General features: G+C 44.8%; 1 protein-coding gene across 1 annotated transcript in view; it reads right to left on the bottom strand.

Moving 5' to 3' along the window:
* The window catches only part of ADAMTS2 (ADAM metallopeptidase with thrombospondin type 1 motif 2), a 335,165-nt gene that overhangs the window by 99,389 nt on the left and 208,119 nt on the right, over window positions 1-27,657 (bottom strand). The window contains exon 5 of the mRNA XM_075542120.1: window positions 6,850-6,933. Within this exon, the coding sequence (XP_075398235.1) occupies window positions 6,850-6,933 (84 nt within the window). The remainder of the gene's footprint in view (window positions 1-6,849; window positions 6,934-27,657) is intronic.

Here is a 27,657-nt window from a genome sequence, read left to right as displayed (position 1 = left end):
CAGGAAAGCCCTGGCCTTCCTTGGCTTGTTCTGTGTCCCTCTGATCTTTGTTGCATCAGCGCATGACAACCTTTCTCATGTGTATCTCTGTGAGTCCACTCCTTTTCCTATAAGGACATCTGTCACTAAATTTAGGGCTCCGTTGAACCCAGTTTGACCTCATTTTATCTAATTACATCTACAAAAATACTATTTCCAAATAAGATCACAACCCAAGGTTTCTGAAGGATGTGAATGTTGAGGGGACACGATTCAACCCAATTACACGTGTCTATAGTACTCCACGTGGTCCTGTGAGGACAGGGTCCTGTCAGCTAATATTCCCACCGCCCAACACAGCTCTTCACATGGGAGAGTCCTTCAAAAGTTAGGTGACAACTTTCATAGGCAAACGGATCTGATGAATTCTATGAATAAATTTCCTTGACTTAAACAATCTCCACATCCCTAGGAGAAATCCTATTTCACCATGGTGGAAGTTCCTCTTTCTGCATCACTAAATTAAACTCTTAGCCCCTTAGGATTTTCACATCTATTTTCGGGTGTGGTACGGGTCTGTACCTTGTCTTGGATATGCTACCTTTGGGGACTGAGGTCACACTAACTACAAAATAATGAATTGGGTAGATTTCAACCCACAGATATCTATGAATCTGAAACAGTTTCTCTAATATCACAACATCCTTGCTTAGTAATTGCTTGCAAATGAATAAAAATGTATTGGCAAAAACAGATTACCTGAATTTTTTAGAGGAAATTCTAAGATAACTTTGAAAGTCATGAAGAACTTTTGTTCTCCATGTGGTTAAGGGACTTACAGTGTTTTCTACTTTTTTGAGAGTCAGTTTTAAAACATTTATATTTTCCCAGGAAATCCTCACTTGCACCAGGATCTTCAGATTCCTGACACAGTTTCTCAAATCAGCACGTCCAGGCTTTGAGGCTCTCCTGCAAATGCTCTCTCTGCCATCACACAGCCGTCTGGCTGCCTGCAGCGGCTCAGGTGAAAGCAATGGAAAGAAACAGTTTTGACAGGGACGACTTAGGGTACTGCCACCCAAGCCGTAGGAGGCTTGACGCCACTGAGTAACTAGACTGGGAAGAAGACACTTTTTAAAAGGCTAGGTAAGATCCGAAAACTTTGTTAGCTATGGTAACCAACTAACTGTACACAATTTACCCTTCATCCCCTTTAAACCTATATGGAAATACCAGGGAGAAAAAGCAAAAGAAAACCTATTGCCCATATCGATTTTCTCCTCTTTATACACCCAGAGCCCAGGATTTTTCATTTCTTGTCTCCAGAAGTGGAGACAGACAGAGTAAGTGAATGAGAAAGGTGTCCACCCTCATGCCTAAACTTTAAGACCTGTCTGGCCCCAGTCCAGAAGGGGAAGAGGGATAGGGAGGTTAGAAAAGAGGGAGGAATGGGGATAGTAGAGAAGAGGGAACGGGATGCTGTGCTATTCCACTGGGGGGTAGAAGGGAGAGTATAGATGGATCCTCCAACAACCCATCTCCACCCATCCCCATCCCCATCCCCCATCTGTGTAGTCAAGGGCCGTCCATCAAAAGGCAGCTCTTTTAGCTCTCACACTTGTGTTCACTGCAAAGGAAGCACCCTCATGGGCATCTCTTTTCCACTGACCACCACTGGGCATCTGAGGTAGTAGGGATGTGGAGCCAGTACCAGGGGGCAGTCTCTTAGCCTCCTGATTCAGTCGACTGCCCTGAAGGTTTTCTCTTCTGCTGGCATATGTCTCTGATGTAAAAACCAAAACCCAACTCATTGCCACCGAGATGATGCCAACTCAGAATGATCCTAGAAGAAAAGGTGAAACTGTCCCCGTGAGTTTTCCTGATAGTAATTGTATAAGGGAGTAGAAAGCCCATCTTTCTCCCACAGAGCAGCTGGTGGTTTTGAACTGCAGTCTAGACTGCATTGCATCTTTATACTGATGTCTACATAGGAGTCCTGAGTTCAGTGCTCAGCTGTTAGCCAAAAAGTTAGCTGTTCAAACTCACGTAGTTGCTCTGGTAGATTAAGTTTGTTAATCTGCTTCTGTAAAGATTATTTACATCTAGAGACCCCTATGGGGCAGTTTTACTCTGTCACACGTGATCGTTGAATGATTTTAGGGGTACTTGAATTTGTATGGAGTCCAACTTGTCAATCAGGTCACAGCCCGATGATGCCTCTTTGGGTGTGGCTTTCTTATGAGGCCGACACTGGGAATTTAACCCCCTCTCTCAACCCTTTTGCCTTCCTTCTTACTGGGACTCTGCTTGCCGCCAGGTGTAGTGCGGCCCCAAGTGGGCCTCCTGACCATGAGAATTGTTGTCACTGTGCCATGTTTCCACCAACTTCGGATCCATGCTAGTCTGCACCCACCAGCCTGTGCTCTTTCTGGCTCCCACTTCGCCTTTCTGCATCGTCTGCCTGCAATTATGTGAATTGAAGAGGACTACATCTAGCACCAGACTTAGGGAATTGAGTTGGATTGGGATGGGGTGCCTTCTTGATATAAAATTACCTCATGATATGAATCTCTTTCTTATACATAGCAGGGTCGCTGGTTTTACTTCTCTAGACAACCCAGTCTGACACACAGATGATGTTATGAGTCTAGAGACCTAACAACTAAAATAACAACATCCTATATATAGAATCCCTGGGGGTACACTTGGCTGCTAACCCACAGGTTGGCAGCTCAAACGCACCAGGCATTCTACTGGAGAAAGACATAACAGTCTGCATCAATAAAATTTACAGCCTTGGACAGTGGACGGTGTAAAATATGAAAATAAAAATAATTTATAAATTGCCAAGGGTTCATGAGGGTGAGAGGATGGGGAGGGAAAGGAAAAAAAGCGGAGCTGATACCAAGGGCTCAAGTAGAAAGAAAATGTTTTGGAAATGATGATGTCAACATATGTACAAATGTGCTTGATACTAATTGATGTATGGATTGTTATAAGAGCTGTAAGAGCCCCCAATGGAATTATTTTTTTAAAGAAAATCAGATGATTTTCCTTGGGCAAATCATTTCCATAAGAGCTCATGAAAGTGTTAAAAAGCAAATATGTCATTTTGAAGACTAAGGTATAACTGACCCAAGTTGTGGTATTTTTACTTTCCTCATATGCATACTTCAGAAGAAATAAAAATCTAAGAAAACAATTTTACAGCCTTGGAAACTTCACCCGAGCAATTTAAGTCTCCTACAGGGTCAATATGAGTCAGAATAGACTCCGTGGCAGTCTATATGTCAATATTGATATCTATCCTATGTAATCTTTTCGTTTGTGCTTTTTTCTCATTTTTCTGCATTAAATATACCTGAGGCTTATTTATGTTGTTGTTTTTGCCAAGGCTCATTTTATCTCATTACTCTACTCTTTCTGTTTCCTCATTTCTTAACTTCTACTTATTTTCTGAATTTTTGCTTTCGTACAGATTTTTTTTTTCTGTTGTTAAAATGTGGTCTAGTTTATCGAGCTGAATGCAGGGTTAATTTGTTTTCATTCTATCATGTGTAGTTATGCAAGGAACCTGCAAGTAAGCCTCCAAATACAATCTTAGGTATAGTCTATAGTGTCCTATAAAAAACCAAACTCGCTGCCATTGAGTCAATTCTAATTCAATGTCTCATAAGGGCAGAGTGGAACTGCCCCATGGGTTTCCAAGACTGTACATGGTTACCGAAGTAGAGAACTTCATCTTTCTCTTAGGAGCAGCTGGTGGTTTCGAACTGTTGACCTTACAGTGAACAGCCCAACATGTAAGCTACTACACCACCACAGTGACTATAACATTCTAAGTATGTGAAATTGCAGTTATAAGACTTGAATTTTGAAGCTTAGACATTTTTCCACCTAGTTTTAGAGCACTGGATTTGAGCACGTGACTGAGCGGTGTTTGCTATACCAAGTCCCCTGGCATGGCAGGACCTCAATACTTTGTAACTGTCAAGGTTCTATGGTTCCTTGAAAAGAAGCTGCGAAATCTTAAGAAGAAAAATGATATCATGAATTCAACTTGATTATATTATTCACAAAGACCTGGGTAGTGCAAACGGTACGGCATACAACCACTAGGCACAAGGCTCCTTCAAATGCATAGGGAAGCATCTTGAAAGAGGAGCCAGGCAATCACAGTAAGAAAACACAGAGTCATTCTGCTCAGCACACTGGGGCACCAGGAGTCAGGATCAGCTCAACGGCGGCCCACAAGGAACAATGACATATTATTCAAAACACCTGCTTTTAAAAACATAGTCTGCGAAAGGCCTTAGGGGGGGTGGGGAACTGAAGGTTCCCACAGTTGTGTTTTCACTGCCCCCCTCCCCTTTCAATGGATCTCTTTTATTTAGCGTATACTTCGGGGGCACACAGGTCTATACCCACATTGTGGCTGTCTTTCGTCTCCTAACGGGAAAAGCCTTTCTGTGGGTCAAGAGAGCGGGCTTGAACTCAGGATGAATTCCTGGAATTAGTTCTGCACCTGGGCCTTCCTTGTCATCTTTCCATTGTGTTTCTTGTAAATCGCGTGTGGTTTGACTTGAATATTTATTTTGGTTCTGAGAGTCTTTGTCTTTTAGTAGCAGACTTCACCCCTTTTCTGATTTAGGATACCTGGAGTGCTTGATCTAATTATGATTTGATTTCTTTGTGCTTGAGTCTAGTGAAGGACCCCTGGTGGTGTAGTGGGTTACCTTTTGGGTGGCTAACTACAAGGTGAGCAGTTCAAAACCACCAGCCACACGGTTGGAAGAAAATGAGCCTTTCTACTTAGACGCAGTCTCCGAAACCCACAGGGGTAGTTCTACCCCATCCTATGGGGTCACTATGGGTCAGGATCCACTCCATGGCAGTGACTTTAGTGGAGTTGGTTTGGTTGAATGTAATGAGCCTCGGGATCCGTGAACTGGCCGTCTGGAAGAGAAGCCCGACTCTCACAGGGTGTACCAACACTCGCTGGCTACACTGAGGCTTCTCAGAATCACTTTACGCTTCAGCGTCCTTATCTGTGAAGTGGGGACAGAAGCTTGTTCACTACAGGTCAATAGTCGGGCACTCTCAGTGCGCCTCATCCCATTATCCTTCTTTTGAAAGAAAAAAAAATGTAGTTTACAACCAAAAATTTCATTGGAACCTTCTCCTCCCAAAGTCAAGTGATTTTATTTGCTTGCAATACAAGCACACGCTGTTGTTGTTTTATGCAATCAGTGTTTTAAAAATCACCTTCTATTGTAGACTAGGTGAAGGTTTACAGAGCAGATCACCAGTCTTACATTCAATAATCCAAATGCATTTTGTTTCAACTCATCCACTGGAATCTGATCAATGTATGTTCATTTATTCTGTCTTTTTCTTGTGTTTCCCGTTTCTGTTCCCCCTTCCTTCTCAGCCCTCTGAGTTTCTCCCTTGGGAGAAAGTGCTGCCCTTTTGGTCTTAAATGTCTGATTATGCTAACACAGGGTGAATGCCGCTTCAGATCTGTAGGACGGCCAAGGGCCATCTCAGGGATCCCGCCTGCCTCTTTCTGATCAGTAAGCCTGGTCTCTTTTATGACTTTGAGGTTCGTTTCATATTTGTCTCCCACTCAATTCAGGACCTTCTCATGTGATCCTTTACAGAACAGTTAGTGGTGGTAGCTGGGCACTCTCTAGTTCTTCTGATCTCTGTGTAGAGAACGAGGTTTGCTTGGTCCATGTAAAGATGCTGCACGAGCCCTCTTAAGAGGATTGAAAAGCAAAGATGCTAATTTAAGGACTGCTGTCACGTTAACAATTTTAGTACCAGATGTACAGCCAAGTGACATTAATAATCTGCAACACGTGGTGCAACCATCACCAATCTCTGCTGTCAAATTTTTCATCACCCTTAACAGAAACTCAGTGCCTCTTCCCTATTAACTCCTCATTTTCCCTTCCCACCCACCCCTGATCACCACTAAAAAGTTTTTTTCTATGCCTTTGCCATTCTAGACATTTCATATAAGCAGGTTCATACAATATTTGTTTTCCTATGTCTGAGTTATTTTACTCAGAATGTTGAAACAATCAGACCCTGGCATATATAATAATTTCATTTCTATGACTGAGTAATATACTTATTATTTATGTGATGCACACATTGTTTATATAAACATATTTTGGTTTTCCATTCATCCTTTAGGAGACACTTATGTTGATTTCACCTTTTCATTATTGTAAATAATGCTGCAGTTGATGGACAAGGACCTGTTAGGGTCTTTGCTTTGAATCATTCGGGCAGATACTGAGGAGTGAATCGTTGAATCTGATAATCATTCTTTGCTTTCTCTTTTCAAGGACCACGATACTGTTTCCCGCAGCCGCTGGGCCATTTCTCGTTCCCTCCAGAGACGCACGGCGCCTCGTGATCCCATTATCTTTCCATCTCAACCCATTCTCTCTGATGCCTGCCTGTCTGTCCTTGCTTCAGAGACCCATGCTTACTGCTCTGGCAGATAATTCCAAGCTTGGCAGGAAAATGAGGTTGGAAGGTCCAGAGGGCCCAACTGGTGCTGATGCTTTGTGACAGGTGGAGAGGAGGGCAAAGGTTTAAGACAATACTTGGGCAAAAGAGGAAGTAAAGAGTGAGTGAAATGAAGCAGAGAAATAGAAAGTGACTCACAAGTGCTTTATGGGAACTGCCAGGCAGCAGGGTAGGGAGGAGACAGGGAGGTTCTGTAAGCATAACCACTTCATAAGGGAGGGTGGGGGCGGAGAAGGGAGCATGCTTACTCTAGAGACCCACTCCATGATGCTGGCCAAGGACCTGGTGCATCTGGAATGGCCAGGAGGGTCTACAGTGCTCACCCACCTTTGAGTGACTCAGCAGGATGATCCGAACAAGGACTACGTTGATGTGGGCCCCCAAGGACTCATCATGGTAGATTTCGTTGACCTGAAAGACAAGTAGGAAGACATCAACAGGAACCATAGGCTCGAGAGCTAACCATGGTTTAGCAAACCACCCCTGAGTCCAGAATCCCGGGGTCTCCTCTAGCATCACCTTAATTCCTCCCTGTTGTCCAAGTTTTATATTCAGGCACTACCATTAATTCGACCTCTGAACCATCAATTGACTCCATCCTTTCCTCTTTCCCATGTGCCTTCTGCTCCCTCTTGTGATCACCACCATCTCTGCCTGCATTGCCAACTTGCTTCTCAAGATTCTTGCCTGGAACTAAACACGCACTAACAGGGAACAGGTTTATACATCTAACTGGAGTGTAACATTTTCTTCAAGCATGATGATAGGTTCCAGCAGGTGAGCAGTACCTGTGATTGTCATTAGCAGAAACCATATCACAATTACTGCTGAGATTCCTGAAATAGTAACTTTGGTTTCTACATATTTGCCTATTCTAAATATTCACATAGGGGGCATTATACAATATGCATCCTTTTGTGTCTCACTTATAGAACTCAGTGAGTTGTTAAGGTTCATTTACGTCCTAGTAGATATATGAAAATGGCAGTAGAATATTCCATTATATGGAGATACCATATTTTGTGTAGTAGCACAATGACGTGCCTTGGAGTTGCTAGTCTTCTCTGCTTTCAGCCAAGCTCTATCTGACATCAGCAATGCTGTTCCTTCTTCCATGTCCTCTTCTGAACCAGGCTAGAACCTCTGGCAGCTCCCTGTCAATGTACTGCTTCTACTTCTATTGGATGATCTTCAGCAAAAATTTACTGGCATATGATATCAGTGTTATTGTTCTATAGCTTGGTTTACATAAAGCAAAATTATGTTAAGAAGAATGTGGCATCAATATTGGAGGAAAACTAATGAACAACTTGAGCTATGCAGATGATACAACTTTGCTTGCTGAAAGTGGGGAGAACTTACGGCATTTGCTGATGAAGATCAAGAATTGCAGCCTTCACTATGGATTACCACTCAATGTAAAGAAGACCAAAATCCTCACAACTGGATCAATAGGTAATATTATGATAAATAGAGAAAAGTTGTCATGGGTTCATCTTGTTTGGATATACAATCAAAGCTCACAGAAGCAACAGACATGGGACCGAAAGATAAGTTGCATTCTGTAAAGATGCTGCACGAGCCCTCTTAAGAGGATTGAAAAGCAAAGGTGCTAATTTAAGGACTAAGGTGAGCCTGACACAAATCAGAGTATTTTCAATTGCCTCACATGCATTTGAAAGATGAACATTGAATAAAGAAGACCGTAGAAGAACTGATACACTGAAATTGTGATGCTGGAGAAGAATATTGAAAATACCATGGATTACTGAAAAGACAAAGCAATTTCTCTTGGAAGAAGTAACGCCAGGGTGCTCCTTAGAGGCAAGGATGGCAAGATGTCATTTTACATACTTTGGAAATGTTATCAGGACAGACCAGTCCATCGAGAAGGACATCATGTTTAGTAAAGTGGTTGTGGCAGTGAAGGAGAGGAAAGTCTTCGAGGAGATGAACTAATACCATGGTTGCAACAATGTGCTCAAGGACAGGAATAATTGGGAGGATGGTGCAGAAATGGGCAGTGTTTCGTTCAGTTGCACATAGGTTGCTATGGATTGGAAAACTCAATAGCACCCAACAACAACAACAAAGAGGTCTTGTCCAGCAGATGTACCTAGTGCATTGACACCTTCAATCTTTTCTCTACTGAGCATGATGTTACCGATTGGTTTAGTTGTGAGGTTTTTGGTCATCTTTACATTGAGTTGTAATCCATAGTGAAAGCTGCAATCATTGGTCTTCATCAATAAGTGCTTCAGGTCTTCCTCACTTGCAGCGAGCAAGGATGTGTCATCTGCATATCTCAGGTTGTTAATAAGTCTTCCTACAGAAGCTAACCAAGAACAAAAAGACAAGTACAATATGAGTCCACCGAGGTAAGTCCAAACAGCACAATGGTCATAGAGGAAAAGTAACTTAATGTATAATTTCCAGGTCAAGGTCCAAGCACTCTGGCAGAGGTCAGACCATACCCAGGATGCATATGGCATCCAACTAGAAGGAAGGGTGAGGGGGGGGAATAAAAGAGAGACGATAGCATTAGGGGTTGTGTTAGACAGGGTTCTCTAGAGAAACAAAACCAGGGTACTTATGAATCTAGATAGGCAATGATCTATATAGATATAGATAGAGATATATACAGCACGAAGGAATATAACAGCTAATTTGTCCACACAGCACTACAGAGGGTTCAGTTCAACTCACTTCTATGGAACACTTAATATACAGGAAGTCCTTCAATTCACGAGGGCCGCTGGGTCCAAGGTCAAGGAAGCAAACAGCTGAGTCTTCCATAATGCAGGCAGTCGGGCCACAGGCAACAAACAGCAGGGTACGTCACCAACAGTCAGCAAGACAACAGGATCTGACAGGCCCAAGCTCACGTTATGTACACACCAGCAGCGTGGCGAAGCAGGTCTCAAAGTAATCTCAAGCTCTAGCAACACAATCCACAGGTTGGCAGTCCCACAGGTAGTGTAGTGCACAAGTTGAGGCAGAGAACTAGCAGCCACATGCTGGTCCCATCACCAGAGAGCAAGAGAAGGAGAAGCAGGGCTTGCTGAGCCATTTATCTCTTTGCTCTCCAATCAAACTGCAACATTAGTAATCCTACATCTTCCTATAGGCCAGGTTGGCACAATAAACTTACCTATCACAGTCCACTCCTTGCCCACTTAGCAGCTGTACACAATTCTTTAGCCATATATAATTTCCAGACATGAATGAAATCACACTTATACCTAACATCAAAGATTTATCATACATATAACAGAAAACACACTGAATTTAATTGCATCGGGTATATCATATATGAACAAAGGAAAGATAGTCATTGAGCACATATAAAGAAAATAAATGGACAATCACAAGCATTACTTTTGCAATTGATCACGTGTCATAACTGATAGGTAGAACTACCTTCTACTACCCATTCTGCATTACCTATGATTGTCACCTCAGAGCACTGGGTTGATGTAAGTGGGCAGTATAGAAATTGGATACCCAAAATGGGGGGGGGGGGTTAAAGGCATGAAGTGGTTGGCTTACAAACTTTCATAGGTGGGGGAATATATTCATAGGGTTATAGGATTAAGGTGTAGGTGTTCACAGAGTATAGAATATTTTTTGTTTTGGTCACTTATAGAATTTTAAGTTTAAATTAGCCTTTGGCACATATTGAATTATATACATTTTAGTTATTGTTGGTTTGAAAATTATGTATGGTTAAAGAGTTGAGTGAAAGTGTCAAATTGACAAGGGGTGGTCTGCGGTAGTTACATAATCTGGTGTCAATTTGGGGCTTGAGAGGATTAATAGTTAAAGGGTGGAGTCTAGTCTGTCATAGCCAATGAGGCCTCTGTGTGGGAATGGTCTTTACCCTGAAGATTCTGGGAATTGCTGTATTTCCTCCTTGGAGGCGAGAGGTTCTCTCTTTCCTCACTCCCTGAAAAACACATGGTGATACGCTGATATAGCCAGAGAAGCCACGTGGAGACCCCTGCCAGTGCTGAGATGCTTAAAACACCACTGGATCCACAAGACTGCCCATCCACTGGCCTGTGATCTTCCTGCATTTGGGATCATTAATTGTGTTTAGTGAGTCTTAAGAGGACTTTACAAATTGGTATTGGACAGATGGGCTAATATTGGACTTATGGACTTGATCTGAACTTGGCTGGGATATTTTCTCAATGTTCAACTGCTCTTGTACATAAAGCTCTTTCCTGTACACATAGAGTGTCTCTATGAATTTGTTTCTCTGGTCTACCCAGTCTAACACAGGGGAGCAGGGCACTAACCCACCCATGACGAGGGTATAGTTTATGTATTCACGTAAAAGGGAGAGAGAGACCAGTCTTCACTCTGGTGCACCAAGCACTGGGGGCAACATACCTGCACAGAGCAACTCATTAACAGAGAGAACTTCGGAGCTGGCTCCAATCCAGGTTATGTTGACACCCCTTTACCCCCTTCAGTGCTACAGCACTGAAAATACAGACTGAGGAGAGTGGCCAGTCTGTCTTACCCACACAAGAGCAAACTAAGAAGGAGGGAGAATGAGATAGAGTGAGAGGGAACACCTCAATCTGGCCTACAAAGTCTTTAGGGTGATGCTCCTGCAGAACGGCCAATGCATAGAGAGGATCATACGGCTGGCCCCAGCTCAAGACCAGTCAGCCCTTCACTGGCCCACAGTGCAACAGAAGACAACACTGGAGACACAGTGTGGGAAGTGTGTCCGGCCTGATGACCCCACAGCACGACGATTCACAAAGGGACCTTAGACCAGAAATGGGAGCAAAGTCAGGAAGTCCCTGAGGAATCCCGAAAATACACTTCTGAATTAAGGAGCAGTACTTGGCACCACACCTGATCTGTGTATAGGTATACACACACACACACACACACATATATAACACATATGTCTATCTATATAAGATAGGCAGGATAATCAATCCTAAGGGGAAAACAATCAAAAAGGAGGAGGCTGGTGGGAGGGAGCAATGAACCAACGAATTCAGGGACAGCGGAATATCAAGGGATTTAAAATTGACGGCAATGAAGGTGTAGAATGCCTAGTGGTATTTGATCAATTGCAGTGTAGCCAAGATAAATTACTGAGAGCTGAATAAAGGGTGAACATGATGGTAGGGTAGGAGGAAAGTCAAAGGAATTTGAGGAAAGAATTAGGAGGTAAAGCTATATATGTCTATATAATGGTATAGCATGTTTATATAGAGGTATAAATATAGACATGTTTATATGTAAATATATTAATATATAAAGATAGGAGTATTGGGCTGTGTATATATATTTATATAGTAAAGCACTAAAGTAGCAGGTGAACTTTGGGCCTCTACTTAAGTCTTCCCTCAACACAATAACACTTTGTTCTAATAATGTCTTGCTGTGTGATACTCACCTTCCCGACAGGATAGCTGAAGACAAAAATGGGTGAATAAGCAAATGTAGGGCAGAAGGCTGAGGGTGCCTGGCTATTCAAAGACATAGCATCTGATGTCTTAAATGCTTGAAGTTAAACAAGCGGCTATCTAGCAGGAAAGCAACAAAGTCCACATGGAAGAAGCACGCCAGCCTGTGTGATCACGAGGTGTCGACAGGATCAGGTATCAGAAGATCAAAAATAAACAATCATATCATTGTGAGGAGAGGGATCAGAATGGATACACAAAGCTCATCTGTTGATAATGGGAAACTCCCTCACAGAAGGGACGACTCGTCCTGGGTGCAGTGTAGCACCGACAAAGCGTACAACATTCCTCTGGCTCTTTAATGCTTCCTCTCCCCACTATCATGGCTCCAGTTCTACCTCACAAATCCTGATAGACTGGAGTATGTATATTGGGATAAGACCTATCAACACACAGAATCCAGGATGGATGAACCCCTCAGAAACAGTAATGAATGTAACAATTCCATGTGGGTACAGGAAGTGGGGAAGGACAGGTAGGGGGGAACTGATTAGCAATGATGGATGTATAATCCCCCTCTAGGGGGATGAATAACAGAACTGTGGGTGAAGGGATACATCAGATGGTGTAAGTATGAAAAAATACATAATTTATTAAGGGTTCTGAGGTGGCAGGGTAGGGGAGGGAGAGAGTAAAGAGGAGCTGATATCAAGGGGCTCAAGTAGAAAGAAATGTTTTGAAAATGATGATGGCAGCATCTGTACAAGTTCATTTGATGTATGACATATGGATTGTTATAATATCTGTAATGATCAATATTTTCAAAAAGGTCTTCCTCCAATCCTGATGCCACATTCTTCTTCATATAATCCAGTTTCTCTCATTATTTGCTTAGTCCATAGATTGAACAAGTATGGTGAGAGAATATAACCCTTTTCCACACCTGTCCTGCTTTAAACCATGCAGTATTCCCTTGCTTTGTTCAAACAACAGCCTCTTGATCCATGTACACGTTCCACATGAGCACAATCAAGTATCCTGGCTTCCCCATTCTTCTCAAAGGTATCCATAGTTTGCTATGATCCACACAGTCAACTGCTGTGGCATAATCAATAAAACACAAGTAAATATCTTTCCCATATTCTCTACTTTCAGCCAAGATCCATCTAACAGTAGCAATGCCATTCCTTGTTACATGTCTTCCTCTGAACTCAGCCTGAACTTCTGGTAGCTCCCTGTCAGTGAATGACTGCAAGTATTTTTGGATGACCTTAAGCAAAATTTTATTTGCATCTGTTATCAATGATATTACTCTAAAATTTAAACATGCTGTTGGGTCACTTTTCTTAGGAATGAGATCCAAATATGGATCTCTTCCTGTCAGTTGGCCAACTAGTTGTCCTCCAAATTTCTTGGAATAAATGAGTAGTTTCTTTCAGTGCGTCATCAGCTTGTTGTAACATTTCAGTTGGTATTCCCTCAATTCCTGGAGGCTTGTTTTTGACTAATTCTTTCAATGCAGTTTTCAATACCATCGAAACATCTTTCAGTACCATTGGGTCTTGCTTATACGCTACCTCTTGAAATGGTTGAATGTCAACTAATTCTTTTTGGTACCATTACTCTGTATCCTTTCTGTGTTAGTCTGGGTACTTTAGAGAAACAAATCCATAGAAACTCATGTGTAAGAGAGAGTTTTATATAAAGGGTAAGTGTGCATCAAGAAAACACCCCAACCCAGTGCTGCCCAAGCCAACAAGTCTAACATTAACCCATATGTCTGACACCGATCCACAAAGTCCTCCTCCATCTCACAAAACACATGCAATGATGTCGATTGCGGAAGGAAAGCCCAGTTAGTGAGCGTGTGAACATTTCAGCGCTGGCAGGGGTCTCCACACGGCTGCTCGAGCACTCAGGGCTGCATCCAGGTAGGTCCATGTGGCTTCTCCTTGGGGATGTCTTGCAGGAAGTGAGCCTTGCCAGCTAAAGCAGGGAACTGGCTAAGACAGCTGCACCCTGGTCCAACCATCCAAACGCAAGAGACCTGAGAACTCGAAAGGCGAGGCTCACTGAGCCATTCATCCCTCCGCCCTTCAATTAATCCCACATATGTTTATCGGCCAGGTTGGCACAATAAACGAACTACCTCACTTTCCATCTTATTTTTATGCTTCCTGCATCATTCAATATTTTGGCCATGGAATCTTTCAATATTGTAACTCAAGGCTTGAATATTTCTTGATTTCTTTCAGTTTAAAATATGCAAAGTGTTCTTCCTTTTTGGTTTTCTACCTCTGTCTTTGCACATTTCATATAGTAATTTACTTTTTCTTCTTGAGCTGCTCTTTTTTTTAAAACTCTTTTACTCTATTTCCTCTATTTGCTTTATCTACTCTATGATGAAGTCTCAAAGTCTCTTCTGACATCCACTTTGATATCCTTTTTTCCTGTCTTTTTGATGACCTTTTGCTTTCTTCATGTATGATGTTCTTGATGTCCGCCCACAGCCCATTAAGTCTTCTGTCATTCGTGTTCAATGATTAAATATGTTGTTGAGATGTTCTCAAAATTCAGATGGGATAGACTCAAAGTCATAGTTTGGCTCTCCTGAGCTTGTTTTATTTTCTCCAAGTTCAACCTGAATTTGCATATGAGCAATTGATGGTCTGTTCCAAAGTTGTTGGCTTGGTTTCAGCTGCCGATATTGAGTTTCACCTTTGGCACTTCCCACAGATGTGGTCAATTTGATTTCTATGTATTCCATTTGGAGAAGTCTGTTTGTCTAGTTGCCTTTTGTGTTGTTTAAAAAAAGTATTTGTCATAAACAAGTGGTTGGTCTTGTAAAATTCTGTCATGTGGTTTCCAGCTTCAGTTCTGTCACCAACACCATCTACTGAAAACCCTTCCAACTACTTCCTCTTTTCCAACATTTGCATTCCAATCACCAATAATTATTGGTGTATCTTGATTGCACACTTGATCAATTTCTAATTGAGGATCTTGGTAAAATTCTTCAATTTCTGCATCGCTAGCTTTAGTGGTTTGGGGATAGATTTGAATTATAATTGTATTGATTAGGTATTCCTGTGTATGGATAGACTATCATAGACTACATTCTACTCCAAGAAAGATCTTGAAATGCCTTTGTGACTATGTATGCAAAGGAATTCCTCTTGATTGTGTCACTCCAAGCATAGTGAATCATATAATTTTCTTATTCAAAATGGCCAATCCTAGTCCATTTCAGCTCATTAAGGCCTAAAACATCTATCTCTATGAGTTCCATTTCACTTTTAACAATTTCCAATTTTTCTAAGTTTATGTTTTATAAATTACAGATTGCAATTATTAATTAGTGTTTGTAGCTGTTTCTTTTCATTTTGAGTCATCCCATCAGCAAACGAAGGCCCCAAGGGCTTTACTCCATCATGTCATTATTGTTGACTCTACCTTGAGAAGGCAGCTCTTCCTGTCATATTTGGAGTACGTTCTGATCTGGGAGGCTCATTTTCTGGTACTGTCTCTGACAATGTTCTGCTTCTTTTCATGAGGTGACATTACTAACAATGTTTTGAAGATATCCATAGGGCTTTCAGTGGCTAATTCCTCTGAAATGGAAACTTATCCCTTCTTCTTAGTATGTTCTTTAGCTGGAAATCTGTTGAAACCTGCTCACTTTGGGTGACTCTGGCCTCCAGCATCACAGAAACACACACGCCACCACAGTACAACAAACTGACAGACAAGTGATACTCTCAATTTAGGTGTCTAAAAGTCCAAATTCAGGGCAGAAGCTCTGGGGAAAATCTTTCTTTCTCCATCAGTTGGGGAAAATCTTCCTCCATCAGTCTGGAGAAAGGTCCTTGTTTCCTTTCCAGACCTGTTGGCCTGGTGTTCTTTGGAGATCCCCATGTGTCTTGGCATTGGTCTTCCTGTGGGTTTAGGAGATTTCAACAGAGAGACCATGGGTCCAAAGGACATGCTCTGCTCCCAGCTCATATTTCTTGGTGGGACTGAGGTCCCTCCTTATTTGCTGCCTCTCTCTCCTTTTATCTCTGGCAAGAGAAAAGATGATGCAGTCACACTGCAGGGAAACGCTCTTACATCAGACCAGGGCTGTGTTCTGAACAAGGGTGTTGCATACTACCCTAATATCTTTACAAGTGATTGGTTGATCACATCTTGCTGTTGTTATTGTTAGGTGTCATCAAGCTGATTCCAACTCACAGTGATCCTATCAGAAAGAAACACTACCCTGTCCTGTGCTAGCCTCACAGTTACATCATTATGCAATGGCCAAATCATTGAGAATCATGGCCCAGTCAAGTTGACACATATTTTTGAGAGACACAACTGAATCCATTCTATGGCACATGCTAATTGTATGTTTAATTTTTTGAAGAATCACTCATCTTCCTAAATCTTCATTTTTATTGTGTCAATAAAGAACAATTATTACAATTTCACTAAGATGTGTTCTGTTTTGATAACTGTAATTCATATAATTGGCTTCCTTTGTGTTTTACCTTTATTTTCTTCCTAGGTGTTTTAATATTTGCTTTTGAAAACACTATACCTTAACAGATGCTTATGAGTTTCAGCAAATGTCAAAGCACAAATGGTGATGAGCCCCCACTCTTGTTCATTCTCCACCACCCAGCTGCCAGAATCTTACAGAAACACACATCAGGTCATGCCTGCTTCCCACCATCCTAGCCCAGCTCCTCATATTTAAGATCTAGCCACACAAGGACTCTCAGCAACTCAGGTGTACCATTCCCTCCCTCTCCACTTCTAGCTTCTTAAATCCCACTCATCTTTCCTGAATCCCTTCTTCTTGAGAGCCACCCTTACTGCCGAGCTGCTCTTTCTCACCCACTCATCAGTTTGAAAGGAACCCCAGTGGTGCAGAGGTTAAATGCTAGGTTGGTAACCAAAAAGTAGGTAGTTCAAACCTCTCGGCCGCTCTCTGGGAGAAAGAGGTGGCAGTCTGGTTCTGTAAAGAGCGCAGCTTTGGAAACCCTTAGGGGACATTCTCTTCTGTCCTATAGTCACTGTGAGTTGCAATCAACTGTTAATGGGCTTAGTGGTCAGTCTATGCCTGTAGGTGAAGAGAAAAGTCTGTAGAAGTAGACCAGTAAAAATCTGTACCAATGGACCAATATTGAAGAAATTGAAGTCATCAATTATTTCTCTCTACTCGATCAACAATCAATGTCCAGGAGAGCAGTCAAACAACATAATGTATTGGGCACCTCTGATGCAAAAGTCCTCGTTAAAGTGGTTTGCTTTCTAAGATGTCACTTTGATGAGTAAGCTGTACCTGACCCAAGCCACACTGTTTTCTTTTGCCCCGTAGGCATGCAAAAGATGGAACATGAAAAAGGAAAGTGAGGAAATACCGACCCCTTCAAATTGTAGCGCTGGAGAAGAATAGTCCAGCTGCTTTGGCCTGCCAGAGAACAGATCAGTGTTAACACTGATGCAAAGGATGTGCTTTGGTAGCAAGGGTGGCAGCACTGGAAGAGGACATCACATTTGATGAAGTAGACAGATGGCCAGTGAAAATGAGAGAGCTCTCAGTGAGTTGAGTTGGCATAGTGATCACAAGAGTGGCCGCAGACCTATGAAGATGATGAAGATGATGCTGGACCAGACAATATTTCATTCTGTTGGACATAAAGTTGTCATGAATCAGAGACAGCAAGATGGTGACTAACAACACAAACACCACCCGTGGTTGGTTCCGCTTGAGCCCTCTGTGTCTCTCATTGACTGGGAGCTGGCTCATCACTGTATTCTTCACTGTTCATCGGTCAGACACGCAGCATGGAATAGCACGGGACTGAAATCATCTCACCAGAAGAGTAATGTATTCATGCCAACCAAATGGAGCACCGTGAAGTGACTGAGAATCCCCTCCCTGTGGACAGTGTAGCCCTGAGACTGACCACTGACCCCTGACCCCTGTAAAGGCAGTGTATCCAGGCTGCACTTCCCAGAACCCTCTCTGTCATTGCAGGTCTGAGTGGTTAAACCCTGGATCTCAGGGCATAGAATCTCCATCTCCAACAGTAATTCCTAGCTATAATCAGTGAGAAGACACTTCGGGGAACATGAGAATTAACACAGAAAATCAGCTCAAAAAGATGAGACAGTAGGCACCTGAGGCAGGCGAGACAAGTGGCTTCCCGGAACAGAGCAGGGGCCCTGGTGGCTGCTGTTGCCGACTGTGCAGAAAGAAGACATCAATCTGAGGGCTGCACGAGCAAGTGAGGTGCCCCCTAGGGAGGCCTCTTCAAGAAATGCCCTGCTCAGCAAGCCTGCCTTCTGATTATAATTTGGTTCCCCACCTTGCTTTCCTGTAGGGAAAGGGAGGCTGATGAGATCTCCAGGCGGACAGATTGATCACCAAGGTGACTCTGGACTGTGGGTATGTTAGCAGAGTTCTGCTGAGGGTGGGCCAGCACCCCTGCACCTACCACTGGTGCTCCCATCTCTTCAGATGCAACTGACAATGTGGAGACCTAAGGAGGCCTCTGGGGTCTCTGGGGGTCTGGGTCACACACCCTTGCCCCTTTTCTGTAAGACAAAATTAGTCTTCCTTATCTTCCGAAGCTGTTTTAAGGTTTCACACTCCAGCCATATACAAGTAGAATGATCCCCCTAAAAACAATAGAGTAGTGGTGTTTTCGTTCCTAACAGAGCCTCTCACCTGGCATTTCCCCCATAAGACCCTAGGGGAAGGGTGTACAGCCCCAAAACAGATCTTGTTTTCCAGCTTTGAGATTACAACTAGATGTGTGTGTGTGTGTGTGTGTGTGTGAGTGAGAGTGTTTGCTAATTGTGGTACTTACAAAAGTCATATGATTTTAAAATTGTGAATTGGGTTGGGGGGCGGGGAGGTTTACATTTCAGACCATCAACTCTGTATTCAGTAGTTCAAACCACTTGCCACACCCTCCGGCTTTCTACCGGATTTCTCTTCTCCCTCGTGTGGACCTTCCTCCTCCCTTTCGCCAAGCCAACACCTGTTAACCTTCCCGTTCACAGCGTCACCTTCCCTCCCTTGCTGTCCCCGGCACTTGGGAAACTCTCACGTCCATTCCTTTGGGAATGAAAGCCTTTGCCTGTTTTTCTTCATAACAGTGATCTCATCCCATATCTGTCTGTCCTTTTATTATGGACTGATTTCCCACGGCACTGTGCTCAGCAGGTCCATCCATTCTGTGAAGTGCTTCATGGGCTCATCATTGTTGTTCGGCCGTGCAAAGTATTCCGTTGCATGTACGGACCAACGTTTCTCTATCCGTTCTGCCCCTGAGGGACTTTTCCGATGTCTTGCTTTCCTGAACAAAGCTGCAGTGACCGTGGGCGTGCATATTTCTGTGGTGCCAAGCCTCTTACATCCGTAGAGTGCATCCCCAGCTGAGGTATTGCTGGGTCCTGTGGGATGTCGATTCTTGGTACAATGAGATTTTTTAAGTCTATGATGAGACAACAGCCCTGACAACAAGCTGGTGAGTTGTGGCGCTTTCTGTTGGTATCGCAGCGGGAGGTGCAGGAGCGGCAGGGAGGGAGCACTGATGATCCCATGATTAAAGACCTGCGGCTAATCCAAAGATGGCCCAGACCCATCGGCTGCTTCCCAGGAGAAAGATGTGACCCTCTGTTTCCATAAAGATGTGCAACCTGGCAAGCCTCATGGGGCAGTTCTACTCTGTCCTACAGATTGGCGATGAGGCAAAATCCACTCCATGGCAGTCACGGCAGACAGCACAATGGCGGACTGTGATGGCTAGCCCCTGACAAATTCAGCCTGCCAAATCAATGTGAGGTCACCACATCTGCTCTGGGAAATCCAACTCTTCTGCTCACTGTGCAGAAAGTTTGAAGAAGGGGTTACAGTGTTAACCAAGACTGACCACCTGAATCGCCTATTTCTAAACGACAGTCCTGTGGGGTCTTAGTGGATCAATTGCTGCCTCCCCCTGTGAAAGGGTTGGTTAAACCCTAAAGGGGTCGTGACCCACAGGCTGAGAACCGCTGAGCTTGAGGGTACACGCTCAGATCACTCACTGCCATTGAGTCTATTCAACCTCACACCTCAGCCTGGTCACTTCCTTCTTCTGTGACCTAAGGCCTCTCTGGTTCCTTAGATTCCCCCCCTGTAAATTGAGGTGAATGATATATGGAACTTCATAGGATTGTTTTTATACTGAGGAGAATTCATCAAAGTTTCGTCTTTTAAACTGGGCCTGGTAAGAAAGAATGGGGTTCTGTAAGCACCCAAAGAGAGTCTCTCTTGACAGCCTGGTCAGCTCACGGGCTTGGGCTGAGAGTCACGGTACAGAGACGTTTCGCACTGCTGGGAGACAGAGAGAGAGTTGGGGAGAGTGGGGTAGCAGGAGAGGGCTCCCCCACTCCTGGGTCGTGGTTGGGGGAGGGGGTTATAACCAAACAGCTCTGAGGTTTGAGAAGAAAATGAAAGCCAGCAGAGCCGGGTTCTGCCTGTGCCTGGGTCCGGGAAGGGGCAGGCTACAGAGCACCCACACCCACAGGAGCAGCTGCAGAACTGGAGTGGAGGCCCGGCGTACTTCCGGTCAGCTCCCGTCCTCAGAAGGGAGCCCATAGGACACGCATGCTGGTCACAGGAACACAGTGCACTGAGTGAGATGGCAACGATGTAGCTAAAAGAGCAGAAGGGAGCAATTGACGGCCTGCTACCACCTTCCTCTCATTCCCCTGGGCCCGAGTCCCATCCTCCTCCGCTCCGGCAGGTGGCTCTCTGGCTCCTGCCTCTCCACTCACGTTCTTCACAGGGGGCACCACTCAGAGGAGATCGGGTTTCCTTTGCCCTCAGTGGCTCTGAGTGCCGTCAGGCCGGACACCTTAACTCCTGCATCTGGCTCTCTGTGTTCCACTGCAGCTGCCTTCCTGCACGAATCCTCCCGTTGAACACCTTGGCCTTCCCCAAACCCCAATGCTCTTTCCTGAGGCTTGTACCATGCTTCATGCCTGGGATGACTTCTCCCCATCTCCAGTCTCCCCATTCGCTAGCTAGCTGAAGAACCTTGGCAGGGAAATGTCTTTGGAATAGGTCGGTTTTAAAGGAAGAAGTGGTCTTCCCTGCACAGACCCTTCAAGGGTCTTCCGGCTACACTTGGAATCGTCCTCACTGTGAGTTCAAGGCCAGGAGGAACCAGGTTTGCTCCCTCTTAGCTTGCCCTTGCCTTGCTCCCTGTGGTTGCGCCACTGGGCTCAGCTCCTCCTTGAGCAGGGTCCTGTTTCTGCCTCAGGGCCTTTGCACATGCTGGGCTCTGGCCTCCCATGTCTTTCTCAACTGTGAGCACAACTGCAACCTCCTCAAAGTTAGCTTGGAGCCCCTCCCAAAGCAGCTGGTCTTCTGGGCCCATCTGGCACCTTTGGGTCTATCCTGCCTTCTTCCTCTCCGAGAACACTTTCCACCACCGAAACGAAGTTGTTCGTCTGTGTTTGTCTGTCCCTTGTCTCACTGCTTGCCCGGGCGGTGCCTAACACTTCGGAGGTACTCAGAAAGGAGCTGGTGAATGATTGAATGAATGAGTGAGTAACTTTAAAGACTGGGGAAAAATAGGAACCAGGCAAAATGTGTGATCCAGCAGGGGGTCCTTGAGCTGGCCTGTAATGATCCAGGTCCCCACTGAAGTATCCTAAGTGCATGCCACACCCCACCCCCACCCCCCAAGGTCCCTGGGTGTGCTGCTTTCCTTGCCCAGACAGCAGGGAAGGTACGGCCCAAGGATAATGTCCTTGAGTCCTCTCTGAGAAATTGATCCTGGAATCTTTAAACCTTGGGGAAAATGTTCAAAGCCACAGCCATTTTCTGTGCAGAGAGGCCAAGGGCTCTCTTGTTTGGGGAAATACATTGTAATGCGCCTTTAGCTTATGCAAAGATGCAGCCAAGGTTCTGCTCTGGAATAGACAATCAGCAAGGACGGGCTCTGCATGCTAATGTAAAAGTTTACCTTCTTTGTGCCAGAGTCCCACCCTGGGGCCACCAGGGCCTTGAGGCTGCTGGGAGGAATGACTTTATCCTCTGTTAAGGTGGGGTGGGGGGACCCAGGAAGGTGGGTTGGTCATGGGAGCCCTGAGATTTGGGGAGGGGCTGCCAGTCTGGCCACAGGGATGACAGGCTGGGGCTCAGAGAGAGAGGGCCCACAGGCTGGGGAGCATATACAACCTCTACTGAACCCCTAAAACTCACACCCACCCTTCAGCTGACCTGAGTTTAGGGCAATGAAGAGGAAGCCCAGCCCAGCCTGGGGGAGCCTGCCGGGAGGCCTTAAGAAGGCACAAGACCTGAGCCCCTCAAGTAGTGGAGGGTGAACATATCCCTCGGGAGGAGGCTGAGGTCAGTCCCCCTGATGAGAGCAGAAAGGGAAACCAGGGCCACTGCCTTCCCTAGGGAATATATCATTTGCATGTGCCTCTCCAGGGCACAGACAGGGTGCAGAAGCCAGGCCTTTGCCTCCTATGGAGAAGACCCTCTGCCCACCCCCTTAGCCCTTTTTGTCTCAGCTTATTCTCCTTAGGCAGTGGTTCTCAGCCTTCCTAATGCCACGACCCTCTCATACAGCTCCTCCTGCGGTGCTGACCCCAGCCACAACATTATTTTCATTGCTACTTCATCACTGTCATTCTGCTACTGTTATGAATCAGCCACCCCTGAGAAAGGGTCGTTTGACCCCCAAAGGGGTCGCATATGACCCACAGGTTGAGAACCACTGTCCTTAGCTGATGCAAAAATGAACATGGTTGAGCCACTCAAGGGCAGATTACCCAATAAGCAAGGGAAGCACAGTTTGAAGCCTGTGCTTATGTGGTGATAAACCTGGGAAAATGTTCACTGCAGATTAGTAAATATGAACTTACTTTGCTTACTGGGTACTTTGTTCTTGGCAGGGACTCTACATTTGAAAAGAGGTTTTGATTCTGTAGGAGGGTACTGTGGGATTGGGAGAGAGACAGATGCCACCAGATGTAGAAGCCGAAACTCTGGTGCAACAGAAAGACATGAAGTAGTAAGCACAAGTGAGTCCACATCTACCTTGGTTACTAGACACTGGAGCCCTTGTTCACCATAGGAACCTATCCTGAGGTTCAAGGTCATAGCCTCTTCTTCAATGTCGTGTCTGAGAATACATCCTCTAGAAGGCACGCCCTCATTTCTCTAGCCAGAAGAGCATCCCCTCACCAATGGCCCAACTCTTATGTCCATTTCTGCACCAGTCACCTCTGCTGGGACCTGAGGCGACCTCTGCAGGCCCCCTTAGCGTGGGCACTGGGGCTGTTCCACCCCCAGGCAAGGGGGTCCATTCCATGAACCAGTGGGGTCTCAATAGTTATCCACTGTGAAAATGTATGCCAGAGTGGAACACTGCCCAAAGTTAATTTTTTTTAAAAAGCACAACATTCTCATGCAGGGCCCAATGACTGCCCAAAGCTGTCCCATTTCAATCCTGCATTAGGGAGGTAGCAGAGGGTGGGGTTAAAAGGTCGATGGCATCAAGTGATCATCAAATTGTAGGAGGATCAAACGCAAGTAAAACTTTGCTGGAGATCATTTAAAAAACAGTTGCAGCAATACAACTATAAGGAACTGCCAGAAATTAAAACCAGATTCAGAAGAGGCCAGGGACTGAGGGAGATTCTTGCTTTCATGGCTGAAAGCAGAGAATACCCAAAAGATGTTCACTGGTGCCTGGCTGACCATGCCAAGGCATTCAGTTGGATAATGATAAATCATGGATAACAGTGAATTCCAGAAAAGTTAATTGGGCCCATGTGGAACCTGTGCATAGACCAAGAGGATCCTATGTATTTTAAAATCAGGAAAGATGTGCATCAGAGTTGGATCCTTTCACCACACTTACTGAATTTATACATCGAGTACGGAGTCTGTGGTAGTCACCTAATCTGGTGTCAATTTAAGGATTAAGAGTGTGGGCGTGGAGTCTGGGCTGTCAATCTGGGGATAGCCAATGAGATTTCTGTGGGCATGGCCTTTTCATGAGAATTCTGGGAAATCTGGTACTTCCTCCTTGGAGGCAGGAGACACCTCCCTCGTTCTGCTGACTCCCTTGGAGACTCTACTGACAAGGCTCACTTCCTGCGAGACATCCCTGAGGAGAAGTCACATGGACCTACCTTGATGCAGCCCTGGGAACTGGAGTAGCCACATGGAGACCCATGCTAGCACTGAGATGCTTACAACGCCACTGGAACCAAAAACGTTCTATCTACTGGCCTTTGATCTTCCTGTGTTTGGCATCATTGCTTGTGTTTTGTGAGCCTGAAGAGGACTTTATAGATTACTGTTGGACATGTGGGCTAATATCAGACTATGGACTTGATCTGGACTGGGCTGGGATGTTTTCTCAATGTTCAATTGCTCTTGTATATAAACCTCTCCCTTATATACATATGCGTGTTTATGAATTTGTTTCTCTAGTCTACCCAGACTTACACAGAGTCTGAGAAACTGGACATGCAAAGAAGGCAGCACCAAGATGGAAGGAAGAATCATTAACAGCCTTCAATATACAGAGGTCACAACCTTGTTTGCTGACAGCCACGAGGGCTTGAAGGATTTTCTAATGAAGATCAAAGCCTTCTGTATGAATCGCAACTCAACAGAAAGTAAACAAAAATCCTCACAGGCACTCACAGGCCACATCATGATACCGGGAGAAAGAGTTGAAATTGTCAAAGATTTCATTTGACCTGGAGTCACATTTAATGCCCAGAAAAGCAGCAGTGAAGGGATCAAAGGACGTACTGCATTGGGAAAATGTACCACCAAAGACCCCTTTCAAGCCTGAAGGAGCAAAGATGCCCCTGGAGCAGCAGCACACGTGCCCGATGAAGCCGGGTATTTTCAATCACCTCATATACGTGTGAGAGCCGCACCACGGATTTGGTGTTGAAGACCTTGAATGTAGCAGGGACTGCCGGAGACAGAACAAACCTGGCTGAAGGTTTGGACTTCTTTCTGGAGAACTGCAGTCAGAATGCTCCTTAGAGTACGGATGTTGAGGCTCTGTCTTACATACACACAGGGCATTCCTATCAGGAGGGACCAGTTCCTGGGATGCGTCAGACAGCAAGAAAACAGGGCAGGGCTGCAGAAGTAACAACAGCTAGACCCGCTACCTCAGTGAGAGTCTCACCTTGTGCCACTCGGTAGACCTGGAGTTCAGCGAAACAACTAGAGTCAGGCTTTCTCTCAATGTAACTTTAAAACTTTTTAATTAATAAATTTAATTTTTTAAACAAATCATTTTATTGGGGGCTCTTATAACTCTTCTAGCAATCCATATATCAATTGTATCAAGTACATTTGTACATAGGTTGCCATCAACATTTCCAAAACATTTTCTTTCTACTTGAACATTTGGTATCAGCTCCTCATTTTTCCCCTCTCTCTCACCCTTCCCTTCCCTCCCTCCCCCATGTGAACCCTTGATAATTTATAAATTATTTTTATTTTCATAGTTTATACTGTCCGCTGTCTCCCTTCACCCATGTTTCTGTTGTTCATCCCCCTGGGGAGCGAGGAAGTTAGACATCAATCATTGGGATTGGTTTCCCCTTTTTCCCACCACTGCCCCCTACTCTCATTATTGGTCCAGAGGGGTTTATCTGTTCTGGATTCCTTGTGTCAAAGCTCTATCTGCACCAGTGTACACACTTCCATTTAGCCGGGTGTGTAGGGTAGAACTGGGGTCACGATAGTGGAGGGAAGGGAACACTAAAGGACTACAGCAGTGGCTCTCCACCTTCCTCAGGCCACCACCCTCTCATACAGCTCCTCATGTGGTGGTGACCCCCAACATAACATTGTTTTCATTGCCCCTTCATCACTGTCATTTTGCTACTGTGATGAATTGGGGGACCCCTGTGAAAGGGTTGTTCAACCCCCAAAGGGGTCATGACCCACAGGTTGAAAACTGCTGGTGTAGAGGAAAGTTGTGTTTCGTCTTTTGTTATCCTGCATCCTGGCTGGTATGTCTCTTCTGTGAGGGGATGTCCAATTGTCTGCAGATGGGCATTGGGTCTCCACTCAGACCTCAATCGTTTGCATTGCAATGGCTGTTTGTTTTGGGTCTTCTGATACCTAATCCTGTGGACACCACGTGATCACACAGGTTGGTGTGCTTCTTCCGTGTGGGACAACACAGCTTTTAATATTGCCTCAGAAACCAAGAATCAGTGTCATCTTGTGGACTACATTCCCCAGAATGCGTCGCATCCGATATCATCTAGTGGGAACAGAGAATTCTTGGACTAAAATGCCCAGAATCCTTCACACCCCTCGGGTATCCTTAAAATCCCCACACGCTCAGGGAAGAAGCCACTGCTTTGACTGTTCTAGTCATGTTGACTGTTCTAGTCATGTTGACTTTGCTAGTCATGTTGACTGTGCCAGTCATGTTGACTGTGCCAGTCATGTTGACTGTGCTAGTCATACTGACTGTGCTAGTCATGTTGACTGTGCTAGTCATGTTGATTGTTCCAGTCATGACTGTTCCAGTCATGTTGACTGTGCTAGTCATGTTGACTGTGCTAGTCATGTTGACTGTGCTAGTCATGTTGATTGTTCCAGTCATGTTGACTGTTCCAGTCATGTTGACTGTTCCAGTCATGCTGACTGTGCTAGTCATGTTGACTGTTCTAGTCATGTTGACTTTGCTAGTCATGTTGACTGTGCTAGTCATGTTGACTGTTCTAGTCATACTGACTGTGCTAGTCATGTTGACTGTGCTAGTCATGTTGACTGTGCTAGTCGTGTTGACTGTTCCAGTCATGTTGACTGTTTCAGTCATGTTGACTGTTCCAGTCATGTTGACTTTGCTAGTCATGTTGACTGTGCTAGTCATGTTGACTGTTCCAGTCATGTTGACTGTTCCAGTCATGTTGACTGTGCTAGTCATGTTGACTGTGCTAGTCATGTTGACTGTTCTAGTCATGTTGACTGTGCTAGTCATGTTGACTGTGCTAGTCGTGTTGACTGTGCTAGTCGTGTTGACTGTGCTAGTCATGTTGACTGTTTCAGTCATGTTGACTGTGCTAGTCATGTTGACTGTTTCAGTCATGTTGACTGTTCCAGTCATGTTGACTGTGCTAGTCATGCTGACTGTGCTAGTCATGCTGACTGTGCTAGTCATGTTGACTGTTCCAGTCATGTTGACTGTTCTAGTCATACTGACTGTGCTAGTCATGTTGACTGTTCTAGTCATGTTGACTGTGTAGTCATGGCTCTCGGCAATGAGCTTCTCATAAAAGCCTCCAGTGTTCTCTGATTAAAAGACAAGAAGCAAACTCCGGGAACAGCACCTAATGACAAATGCCATGAATGGTTTCTCTGGGATCCCAGTCTGTGGCCCACCGGGGCTACTCTCCTTAGTCCACCCTAGGCTTTGCCCCCAGCCCTACGAGAGGTCACATGGGCAGCCGTATATGCCCAAGCTAGTTTTCAGGATCAAGAGGGTCATTGTGCCTACTTTGCCACTGAGGAGGCAGGTCTCTGTGTGACCCTGGCTGGAGGTCTCCCACGGTGGCCTGGCCTTCCCATGTGCAGAACCCTGCAAGGCCTTGGGGAGGGATAATGGTGCAGAGCAGGAAAGGATGCCACGGATCCACGGGTCAGTGAAGA

This window comes from Tenrec ecaudatus, chromosome 2, assembly GCF_050624435.1.
Source record: "Tenrec ecaudatus isolate mTenEca1 chromosome 2, mTenEca1.hap1, whole genome shotgun sequence".
NCBI classification, from domain to species: domain Eukaryota; kingdom Metazoa; phylum Chordata; class Mammalia; order Afrosoricida; family Tenrecidae; genus Tenrec; species Tenrec ecaudatus.
This window is presented reverse-complemented; position numbering and strand designations above follow the sequence as displayed.